Source organism: Dipodomys ordii, unplaced genomic scaffold (genome assembly GCF_000151885.1).
Source record: "Dipodomys ordii isolate 6190 unplaced genomic scaffold, Dord_2.0 Scaffold13, whole genome shotgun sequence".
NCBI classification, from domain to species: domain Eukaryota; kingdom Metazoa; phylum Chordata; class Mammalia; order Rodentia; family Heteromyidae; genus Dipodomys; species Dipodomys ordii.
The window spans coordinates 23079467-23093599 of NW_012267229.1; the positions used below are offsets into that span (position 1 = coordinate 23079467).

At 51.1% G+C, this 14133-nt stretch overlaps 1 protein-coding gene across 1 annotated transcript in view; it reads left to right on the plus strand.

The window, feature by feature from the left end:
• The first annotated feature begins 670 nt into the window (after positions 1 to 670).
• Positions 671 to 14133, plus strand: part of Wisp2 (WNT1 inducible signaling pathway protein 2) — a 25632-nt gene continuing 12169 nt past the window's right edge. The window contains exons 1-3 of the mRNA XM_013010714.1: positions 671 to 780; positions 870 to 966; positions 2475 to 2509. Coding sequence (XP_012866168.1) covers positions 671 to 780; positions 870 to 966; positions 2475 to 2509 — 242 coding nt within the window. The remainder of the gene's footprint in view (positions 781 to 869; positions 967 to 2474; positions 2510 to 14133) is intronic.

The window sequence follows — 14133 nt, forward strand, 5'->3', positions numbered from 1 at the left end:
AAGCTCCATAGCAGCTTGGGAGCAAAGGTTAGGGGAAAAAAAAAAACCAGTAAATGGGAAACCCTAAGTAATTGGGAGTGACGGGCATTGGTTGGGTGACGAGTTCCCCACCATTCCCCTCCTCTCCAATTCCCCCTCCAGAAGCTGAGCGAGGACATACCATCAGCGTCCACATTTCCCGTACACATGGGCTCATGCTTACACCCATCCACATCTGCACCCTGGACACACTCAGGAACACACACACACTTGTACGCGCACACACACGCCTTCTAATGTCTCCAGCATATGCTGCTTATCTCCATGTACCCACCATCTACCTAAGATTAGGAATGGGGTGCAGTTAAAGGGGACAAAGTCCCGTTTTGCCTTCTCCCTGCACCCTCAAATCTGCGAGCCGTTTGCCAGCAGGTGTGGGCAAGCCTGGGTGGGGCCGGACAAGTGGTTACAGGTTCACAGGATAAAGATTACTTTTCACTGGCAACGGAGCTACCACACTTCCTCACTGGAGCTACAGTTACCAAGGGGCCTCGCCTGCTGGGCAGCGCTCCAGCCAGAGGGCCTGGTCCAGGCCCCAGGAGTCCCAGCACGTCAGAAGTTGAGGCACACACTGAGCTGGGAGCCCCGGGGATGAAGGACCAGTGCAGGGCCTGGGTGTGACTCCTACAAAATGAGCTGGTTTGACAAATGGGGTGAAGATGAGAGAGCTGGGGACCGGCAGTGTGTGAAAATCACTTCCTTGGGATCTGGAGTCTGCCTGTCCCACCTGGGTCCTACAAGGTAGGAAACATTGAGCAAGTCACATCTCCTCCCTGAGCCTCAGTGTCCCTTGCTTGTAAACTGCATACAAGCCATTCTTTTGCCCACAGAACGAGTCGCCCTGAGGACTTACTATGTGCCAGGTATGGAATGGGTGCCGTGAATAACCACACCGAGGAAGGAGAATCTGAAAAGAGCTGGCACAAAGTAGGTGTTCCGTCTGCTTCCTCCCTCCCCTGCCACCATTACAGAATGGTTAGAGAATGGGATCAGGGCAGAGGCGTGTCGCCCCTAACAGCTACAAACTTCATTTTTGCCAAACTGAAGCTCACACAGAGGCTGGCCCAGGGGGCTCAAATGAAAAGCGTGAATGAGTGACAGTATTGTCACAGGAAAAAGTCAGATTACCTTTTCACATACTTCATCAATGCACAGCCATACAGGTAGTCCTGGCCATGTCTCTGCTTATATGTATTCTTTTCCTTGGAAACAATACAAGTTCTTTATCTAGCAAAGGTAACTCAGGGTCAGAGAAGTCTAGGCACCTGTGTACGGTCACACAGACAATACGACAAGCCAGTTTGAGAAGCCTGAGCTACTTGCCCACACTGTCCTGGGCTGGGGGATGCAGCCAGGGCTGGACTGTGGGGCCTTGGGCCTGATGATGCAGCTCAGTGAGCCCTTGTGGGCCAGCACAGCCTGCCCTCATCACTGGATGCTGGCCCTGGGAGAGGACCCTACTACCTCTTTGCCGGCAGGGACAGGTTTTGAGCCCAGGATCCCCTAGGAAGGCCTGTTTTAGCAAATGCAGAGCATTGGTGGGTCAGGGTTGTGATTTCTGGCGCCCTCTGGAGGACAAATGGAGCAAGTGTCTAGCTCTTTCTGGAAGCTGGTGGCGGAAGTCAATGGACTGTTGCTAATAATTACAATAACAGTGGCTGCCAGTGAACGGGTACTTACACATGCAGGTGTTTTTATACCTAATCTGATTTAATCCTTGCAGCTACAAACTGGAGCATTATTACCTTGTTATATAAACAATCTGAGATGTGGAAATGAATTCCCAAGGTCATGCAACCCAGCGGTGGAGGGCTGGGAATGAACCATTGACCATCAGGAGGAAACTGTGAGTAAGGAAAGATCCCTGGGCTGGAAGTGAAGTTGGACACAAAGTGGTTGACCACAAGGCTAATGAGGCTTCTAGACTCTTCCCTCTCCTTTTGCCTTCCAAGCAACTCTCCCATGTCTTTCCATGGTCATGTGTTTCATAAAATTTGCAAAACCAAGGTATTTTGGTTGCAATTACCTAAAACCATTGTCTCTATTCTGGTACCTAGAATCGTACCTTCGCATAGTAGCTGTGTGTTAATAACTTCGTTTTATGTCTAAATTGTATAGTGTGTTAGCTGAGTGGAGGGATGGATGGAGAAAAAAATGAATGTCGTGGCATGCAGTTTGATCTGGAAGGAAGACAATTGTTTTTGGTTTGCTGATTTCATTTTTGGTAGTACTGGGGTTTGAACTCAGAACCTTGCATTTGCTAGGCAAGTGCTCTACCATTTGGACCACACCCCATACCTCCCTGGAGCCTGGGAGTGAAGGTAGTTCTCTCTTCACATAAGGGAAATGGCTTACTCAAGGATAATAAAAATGAACTCAAACCTGGCCTCCAGAGGCCATCCCTGTTCCCACCGCCATCTCCTCTCCTCTTCCAGGTGGAGGAGGAAAAACTCATCTTGGCCAGCAGGGGGTAGTATGCCCTCAGTGATAAACAAGTTGAGAGCCCAGATCCAGCAGGCAAGCCAAGTACCTGGCCTTGAGCCCACTCTTAATCCCAGACTTGGGTAGTACTGGGAGCAAGGAGAGAGATGCAGAGAAAAAGTGGAAACCCCCATACCCAGCCTCCTTTCTATTCCTTTTAAGATGAGGAGTTCTGTGGGTGGAGTGTGACTGCACAATAAGATTGGACTTAATACCACTGAATTGGATAGTTAAAAGTGGCTGAAAAAGTAAACTTTATGCCAAGCATGGTGGCCCACATCTGTACTCCCCGCACTTGAGAGGCAGGAAGATTGAGAGTTCCTGAGCTAAATATTAACTCCGAAAAGAGGGAAGAGAGGAGAGGAAAGGATAAGAGAGGAGAGGAGAAAGGAGGAGGAGAGAAAAAGAGGAGAAGGAGGGAAAGGAGGAGGAGGGAAGGAAAGAAGGAAGGGATTGATTTAATTTGATTGATTAATTGATTAATTTGCAGGGATTGAAGCTGGGGCTTGGAGCATACTTGGCAGGCACTCTTCTACTTGAACCACACCTCCAGCCAGAAAGTTAATTTTAGCACACTATAAATAGGTGTGTGTGTAAGGAAAAGTGAGAATACTTTCAGGAAATGATGGCTAATAAAGGCCAAGAGGAAGCTGGGTATGGTGGCTCAAGCTACAGAGTACCTGTCTGACCAACAGAGGTCCCCTAGTTCAAATCCCAGTACCACCACCACACATACACAGACACACAGACACACAGACACACACACACACACACACACACACACACACAAATAGACCAAGGAGAAATTGAGCTGGGTGGGCAACTCCTTTGGAGAGCATGTATAGCCATGTACAAGGCCCCTAGAGGGTCCATCCGCAGCCCATGGAGAAATAAAAGGAGAAAAGAACGAGAAAAGGTCAGGGGAGGAGCTGCGTGAGGAGTGTGTCCATCTGTGTACTTGTGCTGAAATGTCAAGCCTTCATTCCAGACCAGATCACCGGCCCCAGGATTAGGAAAGGGCTTTTCTTTCCTCCAAGTGCTCCCTTCACCAGCGCAAGGGCGGAGGAGACACTGTGAGCCTGGGAGACAAGACACAGGCTCAGAGCAGAGCCCGCCAGTCCCTCTTTGCCTCTGCAGAAGACATTGGTTGTCTGTGTACTTGATTCCCGGTTACTCCTCCCTAAAACGAACCACTAAGAGAAGAGCCTTCTCCCACAGACATCCTGCTGATGAAACATTTGACCAAATCAGAGCTGCTGACTAAGTAGCAGGGAGAGATGGTGTCAGCAGTAGATCCAAGAGGCTGTGACCATCCAGGGGTCTGGACATGGTGGCATGTGGCTCGGAGGAGGGACGCACAGCATCCACACAGGTGGGGCATGGACCCACACCCGGCCATGCAAAGCCCAAAGTCCTGGGAGTCCATGTGGGCCAGGTCAGGAGCTGACACACACTTGCGTGTTGTTCCTTGGCAAGATAGATTTGAAAAGGGGGGGGGATAAAGAAGAATGTGAGATTGAAAACAGATTATCAAGGAGAAAGTGTGCCAGGCGTGAGACGGAGCTCTGTAGCTGCTGGCCCCTATCCCGCCCATTCCCCAGCCCTGACGCAAGGTTGGCTGGAGGGAGCTAGTTCTCTGGCGTTGATTGAGCCGAGGCCCTGGCAAGCAGGAGACCAAAGCCTCCCTCATTCCTGCCCGGGTGCCAGACTCTGCATGAGACTTAAAACACGCCCTTGACAGTGCCAAGTACCATGCTGCCCGATGTCTGTCTTCAAGGTGTCTTCTGGTGTGATGCCCATTTCCCAGACTAGTAAACTGAGGTCTACTGGCTGGTCCCCTGGTCATCCTGCCAGTTAAGGTTGAGTATGCTGGACTCTGAGGTGCAGACAGGCCAGGGAGAGTTTGGTGGTCCAGGAAGAAGGTTCTGGAGTACAGGGTTAGAATGAGGGGCAGTATTGTGCAGTGGTCACTTGTTTGACTCTAGAGTCTGATGTTATAGTTGTTTGTGTCAACAGCATGGCCTCGCTGGTCTTCATGGATACAAATATGATTCGCGAAGGTACAGGTCCTTAAAAATGTTAATACTTGAACCAGGCACCAGTGACTCATGCCTGCAATCCTGGCTACTCAGGTGGCTGAGATCTGCAGGATCATAGTTTGAGGCCAGCCTGGTTAAAGTCTACTAGACTCCACCTCCAGAATAGGCAGCGAAGGGGCTGGGAAGTTGGCTCAGTGGTCGAGCGCTTGCCTTGCATGCCTGAGGCCCTGGGTTCGATTCCTCAGCACCACATAAGCAAAAAGGAAAAAAGCCAGAAGTGGCGCTGTGGCTCAAGTGGTAGAGTGCTAGCCTTGAGCTGAAGAGCTGAGGGACAGCACCCAGGCCCAGAGTTCAGGCCCCACAACCGGACCCAAAAAAAAACAAAACAAAACAGAATAGGCAGCGAATAAAAAGGTCCCTACTGGAGGTGTGGGTCATTGGTAAAGAGACAGCCCAGTAAGCACGTCGAGCAAGCGTGAAGTCTGAAATTCAAATCCCAATATCAGCCCCGCCTCCAAAAAAGTCACCACTTAAGCTAGCATGGTCTCTCATGCCTATAATTCTAGTTATTTGGGAGGTAGAGATAGGAAGATAACAGTTTGAGGCCAGTCTGGCAAAAAGAATGGCTTCACTTCTAAGAACAAGCTGGATCTGGTGAGACAGGTTTATAATTTCATCTACCGGGGAGGTGGAGGTAGGAGAATCAAAATCTGAGTATAGCCCTGTGACAAAAACATAAGAACTTAATAAATGACTACAGCAAGCCAGGTGCTAGTGTCTCACGCCTGTAATCCTAGCTACACGGAAGGCTGAGATCTGAGGATCACGGTTCAAAGGCAGCCCAAGCAGAAAATCTACAATTAACCACCCAAAAACAGGAAATAGAGCTATGGTTCAAAGTGGTAGAGCACTAGCCTTGAGCAAAAGAGCTCAGGGACAATGCCCAGGCCCTGAGTTCAAGCCCACGACTGACCAAAAAAGGATTAAAATAAAAAGGATCAGTGCTAACCCTCTCCCCACTCCTTCACCCCCCATCAGCTTCATAGCTCTGGGAACTAGATTGCTTTAGAGATAGCTCATCTAAGCAGATTCATTCACTATTTGTCTTTGGTCTTTGGCCAACATCGTCCTTCAGGCTCATCTATGCTACAATGTTACAGTATGAGTCAGAATTTTCTTCCTTTTTATGGCAGAATAATATTCTATTGTGTGCACATTTTGCTTATCCATTTGTCAGTTTCTGGATAACCAGTGGCTTCCATGTTTTGGCTACTTTTGTACTTTTTGTGTCTGTGTGTGCTGATCCTAGGGCTTGAACTCAGGGCCTGAGAGCTCTCCTTGACCTTTTGTGCTCAAGGCATGCACTCTACCAATTGAGCCACAGCTCCACTAGTAATTAATTGGAGATAAGAGTCTCACGGAATTTCTTGCCTGGGTTGGCTTTGACCCACAATCCTCAGATCTCAGCATCCTGAGTGGCTAGGATTACAGGCGTGAGCCACCAGCACCTGGCTTTAGTGGCAGATTTTTAAACAAAGTTTTGTTTTGTTTTTTGAAGGGGAAGCACCGGCCAAGAAGTCAGAGACCAGGCCTCAAGATGTGGCTACTGGTGTGCTGTGCAGCCCTGGGCAAGTTGCTTCCTGATCTGATCCTAGCTGCTTCCCACAGGAGTGTGTTGAGCGCAGAGGAGGCAGGGCAGTTGAGTGCTGGGGCCGAGGGAAGCCTTGAGGGACTGTGATTGTTACTCAGTGGGGAGAGGGCAGCGGCTTCCTGAAGCCTGAGTCAGTCCTGGAACAATGCCAGACATCAGGAGGGGCTGTTCTGGGCAGCAGAGCCTGGATTCCACACGGAGCAGTGGCCTGTACCCTGAGCCCTTGGGAGAGCCACACCCTCCATCCTGGACCATCAGCAGCTGTGGGGAGGAAGTCGGTGAATGTCAGGCCCTAGGGGTTCTCAGGGGCAGAGAGATCTTCGGGTCCCACTGCCCCACAGGACAGTTAAGGAGGCTCAGTCAAGATGCACTTGCTCAGAGCCACACTGCCAGAGGGCCTGGGCTGGAATAGGAAGCTCAACAGCAATCGTGTGTGTGTGTGTGTGTGTGTGTGTGTGTGTGTGTGTGTGTGTGAGTGTGTGTGTGTGTGAGAGAGAGAGAGATTCTAAGGCCCCTGGGGGAGATCTCATCCTGGGGCTTGAACTCAGGGTCTGAGCACTGTCCCTGAGCTTCTTTGGCTCAAGGCTCTAACATTCTATCACTTGAGCCACAGGACCATTTCTGGATTTTTCTGAGTGACTTATTGGAGATAAGAGTCTCATGGACTTTCCTGCCTGGGTTGGCTTCGAACTGTGACCCTCAGATCTCAGCCTCCTGAGTAGCTAGGAGTACAGGTGTGAGCTGAGGACCTTCCAACTCAAAGCCCTCTGCTTACATCCTGAGATCTTGGTTCATGTAGAGCCTTCTAGAAACATTAATAATCATGACTATTATCTGAGGCTTCCCGAGTCCCAGGCATAGAGCTGAGCACTTTGCATGCATAGCTTGTATTTCTCCCCCCATCCAAACCCCCCAAGTCCCAAATCCTTACTTCAAAGACATTGGAAGGTTACAAAATGAGATCAGGCAGAGCTGGGATTTGAACCCAGGCTGGGGGGGTGGGGTATCTGATGACTGAATGTCCACTCTGCTGCTTCATGTAGCTGGGACATCTCCACGAGGCAGAGGGAGAGGGAGGCCTGGAGCCGCTTGGAAGCATGCTAGCTGGGGGGGGGGTAGGCTGGGCCCCCCTTCCTCCTTGCCCCCACCCCATGCCAGGACTGGCTTCTTCCAGAGATACCATTTGGAGATGGAAAGGCTGTGTCTGAGAGTGTGCCAGCTCAGTAGGACCTCAGCTGGACAGGGGGGAGATGGAACCCGGAGGACAGCCTCCTCCCTTTGGTGACAGCCACAGCAGTCAGTGTTTGCAGGGCGCTGGGCAGGTGCCAGCTCTCCAGCTTAACACCTTCTTTCCATTATTCATTCGCTTCCACTCATTTCTCTATTACTAACATCTTTGTGATTATAAATGTTCTGCCTGATAGTTAGAGGATGAAGTGTCTAATTCAGGCAAAGAGCTTAGCATATTATCAGTAAATGTGAGCTTAAAACTCTATCTAAAGTCTACCAAGTCCTCCCCCCCCCCACCACTGTGAGATGGAAAGTCTGAGATTCATGGCAAGGAAGCTCAAGGACACACAGATAACAAATGAGGCTCTGACCATCTCCTGTGTAGGTGTTGGGACACATTATCCCACAGAGGTACCAGCAATCCTGCCTGGATGTTGTGCCTAGTATTAGCATTGTCCTGGCCTTCTCTCCTCTCCTCCTCTCCCTCTTCTCTTTCCTGTTACTTAGGAAATATTTTCGAAATGCGGGAAAGCACTGGAAACATACCACCAACACCCATTTGCCATTTATCCCTAACCTGAATTTAACAGCCGTTGACATTTTACTGTATTTCCTCCATCTTTTGGGCACCAGCATTTTCTGAAGTAAATCACATTCATTGTGATTTTTTTTTTAATATTCTAAAGTAGGAAGACTAATTTGTTTTACTCACTGCCTGGATTGGGAGGTCTTCAGGAAAACTTGAATGGATGGATTTCATTGAATCTCCATGGCAACCCTATAGAGTAGCTGCTATTAGTGTCTGTGTTTTTGAGGAAAGAAAACTGAGGCACAAGAACGGAATCCAGCTTGCAGGGGCTGAGGGTCGGAGTAAGGGCTGGGCGTTCCTGTCTTCTGCCTCTCTCTGCCCTCCAGTCCCATCCAGATACCAACTCAGAGGGGACCCCGAGGAGGGGGAGGGGGAGAGGTTCACAGCTCCTCCCGGATGGCCAGGAGCAGGTCACCCCTCAGGGCACCCGGGAGATGAGGCCCAGCCCTTCTGTCCTGGCCTGAATTGGAGACAGAGGCTCTTTCCCAGACAAGTGACCTTTGGAGTTTGTTATGAATAGAGATTCCTGCTAGGGAACGTGATGGCTGATGGCGGGAGCCGGGGTCCGCAGACGTGCCCCCCCCCACTCCCCGGAATGCGGACAGGAATCTCCAGGCCTCCACCCTGGTGTCCAGCTCTCCCTGTGCAGGGAGAGAGGGCAGTTCTGGGCAGCCCTGCAGGTTGTTGGGCTACTCAGGAGGTGGCCTGGGACCTTCCATCCCCAGATGGGTGAAACTGCACAACTTCGCACCAGGGTTAGGACGAAAGCCAGGCAGGCCAGGTACCCAGGAGGCAACTTGCTTTATTTTTGTAGCCTGGGAGTGAAAGTAGGCGCTCTGGCAGGTGAGCCAGGGCTCTGCCCCTAGGCCCCGCCCCTTGGCCGGACCACGCCCCCGCGACTCTTATTGGCTGCTGTCCATACGTGGGCAGGCCCAATTGCTCCTGCTGGGTCTCTCAGTGGGCACCCTTCAAGGTGTCCGGGGACACACTGTAGAGAGGGCAGAATGGAGAATAGAACCAAGATGGTCTAACTTCAAACCCACAGAGGGGAGCCCAGAGCTCTGCTGTTCCCTCGGCCCTGGCCCTCTGCCCTCTGGTTGAACACAAGGCTTCAGGTAGGAGAAGTCTGGATGCTGGGCTGGGAGGTAAGTCAGTCCCCAGCCTGACAGGGGACAGGGAGTAGGGTCTGATGGTGCTGAAGCATCGGTGGGACAAGCAAGGCTGTTTCCAAACTCTTCCTAGCCCAGTAGTGGCTGCTGCCCTCAAGCTGTGATAGTAACCATGGTCCTGAGCTTAAAGTTACCAAGCACTTTCTCTCTCTACCAGATCCTGGAGTACCACACGACTCTCATTCTAGCTCTCCATCCTCCACTCTCCATGACTGCTTTCATGTGATCATCATGCAACTGTACTGTGGAGTCCTGCTCCCAATTTGGGCGGCTGCATCAGGAAGCCCATGCTGACCCGAGACCTGGCCATCACGCTGCCCACTGGACTGCTCCTCGCTCTCTTATCTCTGTGGGTCACAGGGGTAAACAAAGGCTCAGCTGCAGCCTCTGGGGGCTCCTGCCAAGCGGCCGAGGGGCACCCAGGGGATCCCAACTCACCAGCTGGGCAACCTCAGGGCCCGTGTTTCCGTAAACACCACAGTGAGCCAGCCCTGCGTGGTTGGCTTGTGGCTGCTGGCTGACAGGGGCTGAGGTTTTGGCTGGCCCTGTGCGCTTTCTCCTAACACGGCCACTTCCACCCCCTCTGCCTGGCTGCACTTCCAGGAATGAAGTGTTTTCTCTGGGGCCCTGGGGACTTCTTGCCCACTCCCTTCCCTCCATGGGGCCTTTCTTTCCCCCCAAGGAGGCTGCGTGTGCAGGGCTAAGTGTCTGAGTTGAGGCACCCAGGAGACACAGGCTGGAGCTTGTGTGCTTGGGCTCTGGGCTGGACCAATTCTTGCAGGTTTTGGCCCCATCGCTGGGCCCAGGTCTCTCCCACTAAGGCACACATCATTGTCATCTTCTGTTTTCACAAGGGGGAAATTAAGGCACCAAGGAAAAAATAGCTTGCCCAAAGCCAGCAGAGGCACAGCTGTGACTTGACCCCAGTGGCAGTCCCTTTAATCCTTTTTCTTACTCAGTGTGGTTTTTGTCTGTTAGAAGATGGCTAGCAGGGCTGGTGGAGGGGCTGGTGGTAGACCCCTTACCGAGCACAGATGAGGCCCTGCTTTCTACCTCCAGCATTGGGGAGCAGGACAAAAAGATGGCCTGAAAGCCCCTTCTAGTTCTCTATTCTGGCATTTGAACAGTACAGTTGAGTTGGTTCAGAGGAATAGGAGGGATCTGGCTGTGTCCTGGCTCTGCTGTTTACCTCCTATGTGACCTTGGGCCTGTCACTTCACTTCTCTGAGCCTCAGTTTCCACGTGGGATAATTGTGTGGATTAAAGGGCTGGGCACTGGCATTCAAGAGAGGGTGCACTGGTCAGGATTAGCACCCCTGTGAGGTCGGCCTCCCCACAGTCCCCTGTGGCCACAATTCCTGAGAGAGGTGACAGCCCAGCCAAGAAGTCTTTCTGCCTTGAGCCTGCTTCCATCTGCTCCCTAAGAAGCACTATTTCCATATCTGCAGGCCCTGAGTACTGGCAGGGAAGGGTCTAGCCCCTCCCAGTATCTCAGGCCCAGGACTGGCAGCGCCAGAACCCAGAGAGGAGGGAGTATGTGAATGAGCTGTGTGACCTTGGGCTAGCCCCTTCTGTCTCTGAGACTCCCTGTGTCCTCTTGAGGAGGATATTGGGGCTCTTGGACTTGCAGGGGCTGTTGGGCCCAGGTTAAGGGGACCCCCTAGCTCAGACCCTACCCCAGCTTCTTGCTGATCCATTTTCCTTGGACCTGTTTTTGTTTTTTGCTTTTTGTGTCTTCACTTTTGTGATCAAGGCTGGTGCTCTACCACTTGAGCCACAGCTCCACTTGTGGGATTGTTTGTTTTGGGTGATTAATTGGATGGATTTCCCTGCCCTCATTGGCTTTGAATTGTGATCCTCAGATTTCAGCCTCCTGGTAGTGGGGATTACAGGCATGAGGCACTGCCTTGGATCTGTTTTAAATAGAGGAATTTCCCTTCCTTCCTTCCTTCCTTCCTTCCTCCCTTCCTCCATCCCTCCCTCCCTCCCTTCCTCCATCCCTCCCTCCTTCTTTCTTTCCTCCTTCCCTTCTTTCTTTCTTTCTTTCTTTCTTTCTTTCTTTCTTTCTTTTTCTTTCTTTCTTTCTTTCATTCTTCCCTGAGTCTTGAACTCAGGGTCTGGGTGCTGTCCCTGAACTCTTTACTCAAGGCTAGCACTGTACCGCTTTGAGCCACAGCCCCATTTCCAGTTTCTAGTGGTTAATTGGAGGTAAGAGTCTCACAGACTTTCCTGCCTGGGCTGGCTTTGAACCGGGATCCGGGATCCTCAGATCTGGCACCTGGCAAGTAGAGGAATTTCATATGAGGCTGTGCTCCTAGGAAAGAAGGACAAGGACTCCAAAGTAGCAAAGCACCAGACTCCCTTCCCCCATCATCAGGGAACCCCCAAACCCAAGCTATTGATGGATGACTGGCCTGTGACTCAGCCCCTCTTCTTGCTTCTCAGCACATCTGCCATCCCATGACTGGGTCTCCCTATCCAACTTCCTCCACCCCCTGCCCCCAGCATGAACGGGAACGATTAACCCCAGGCCAGGCCACGTGTTCCTGTGGGCTTGGGTTTTACTGACCGCATGTGATCGACTCAATAGCCAGCAGAGTCCCAGGAGGCTCAGCCGGCAACCTGTGCTGATGTCACAGCTGGGGCCTGGGGAGGCCAGGTTGTCCGAGGTCATGGAAGAGGGTGAGAAGGACCTAGGTTTCTGACCCAGCGCTCTGCCTTGTCTCCAGATGGCCCTGGGAGGTGCCCCAGGCCTCGATGCATTCATCCTGTGATCATACGTGGGGTTCACAATGGGCACAGGGCCTTCCTAGCTCACACTCCTGTCCTGCCCACACCCACTGTTCACAGCTGACCACCTCCAGGCCTCTCTTCCCTCTTCTTTCTGTATCAGGGGCCTAGACAACACCTGCTCCTGCTTCAAATTTTTGTGTCTCCTCTTCCAGGAAGCCCTTCAGTATCCCACACACACATCCCTCCTCTCAGGCCAGCTTTGGTCTTCTCTCTCTTCCACTCATACTTCTTCCAGAACTCACACTATCTGCTGGCCTCCCATTTCCCTCTGCTCTGAAATGCATCGTGGACAGAGACCATCGTTTCTTCTTTTCTCCTTCATAGTAGGTCATAGCCTACACACTTAGGGGTTGTTGGATGAATGCATGGATGATGGATGGATGGACAAACATGGATGGGAGAAAGGACAGATCACTGATGGAAAGATAGACAGGTAGACTAGACAGATACACATGGGAGACATGTCCTTGGAGCCTGGGCCTCCTAACCAAGGGAGGGGGTCTCAGGTGGGCAGGGAATAATCTAGCCAGCTGTCTCCTGCTCTGAGCGATATCTGATCAAGAGCAAGGCTACCCCTGCCCTGACTAGCTGGCCCTCTCTACCTCTCTCTAGCTTTGGCTCACACCTATAATCTTAGCTACTCAGGAGGCTGAGATTTGTTGATGGCAGTTCAAAGACAACCTGAGTATAAAAATCCATGAGACTGGGGCTGGAAAGGTGGCTCGGTGGTAGAGTACTTGCCTTGCATGCATGAGGCCCTGGGTTCAATTCCTCAGCACCACATAAGCAGAAAAACTGGAAGTGGTGCTGTGGAGCACTAGCCTTGAGCTGAAGAGCTGAGGGACAGTGCCCAGGCCCAGAGTTCAGGCCCCAGGACAATCACCAACAACAACAAATCCATGAGACTTATCTTCAATTATCCATCAAAAAGAAAGAAGTGGAAGTATGGCTCAAGTGGAGGAGACCAGCCTTGAGTGAAAAAGCCAAGAAAGAGTGTGAGGCTGAGTTCAAGCTCCAGTACCAGCACCAAAAAAAAGGGAAAGAAATAGAAAGAAAGAGAGAGACAGAAAGAAAGAGAGACAGAAAGACAGAGAAAGAAAGAAAGAAAGAAAGAAGGAAAAAAGAAAGGAAAGAAAGAAAGAGGGAGAGAGGGAGAGAGGAAGAGAAAGAAAAGAAACATGGGCCTCTAGAGCAAGCAGCCCCTAGAAAATGGAGTTAATCTTCTCCATTTTACAGATGAGGAAACCGTGGCAAGTAAGGCCAAGGCACTTGCCCAAGGATGCACAGTAACAACACTGGAAATGGAGCCTGCATCGTTCAGTGCATCCATTCATGTGTGCAACCCGCGTGCTCCTGGCACCGCTGTGCTGAGTCCAGAGCCTCTTCCTTGGCATGCTGGGCCTGTGAGTGAGCCCTGCTGCCAATTTCTGAAGCCCTGTTTTGAGCTCCACCTGCCCAGGGGCACATCTTCCTTCCTTTCTTCCTTCCTTTCCTCCTTTATTTTTTTCCTGCCGTTTGAATTGTTCTGGGGGGAGCGGGAGGGGGAATTCTGTGCTTTGAGCTTGTTAGGCAGGTGTGGTGGGCCACACCTCCAGCCCCTTGGCTTTGATTGTTTTTGAGCTAGGCTCTTCCTTTCTGCCAAGGCTGGCCTGGCCCACAAGCCTCCTATTTATGCTTCCCATCATAGCTGGAATGACAGATAATGCTCCACCACGTCCATCTATTAGTTGAGATGGGAATCTCTTGAACTAGACTGGACTCAAACCTTAGTCCTCCTAAACTCTGCCTCCCAAGTTACTAGCATTACTTACAGGTTTGACTCACTACTCCAAGCTATAAATGCTATTTTGATCACAAAAAAAAGCAAGACAGTACAGTAGAGGAAAATTCTAGGCTTATCCTTACTAACACAGATACCAAAACACTAAATACCTGCTGGCTGAATCTAGCAGTGTTAAATAGTAGCGTTGCATTGTTATCAGGGTTTATTCCGGACACATGGATGTCTGAGAGCAGCTGCTCCCTGGGGACCCACCCTGCAGCCATGGCAACTGGTGCTGTATGGTGTTGGTAAGGTCCTTGGTCTTTATAATTTCTTAAAAATTCTTAGCAAGGGGCTGAGGAAGGTGGCTCAGTGGTAGA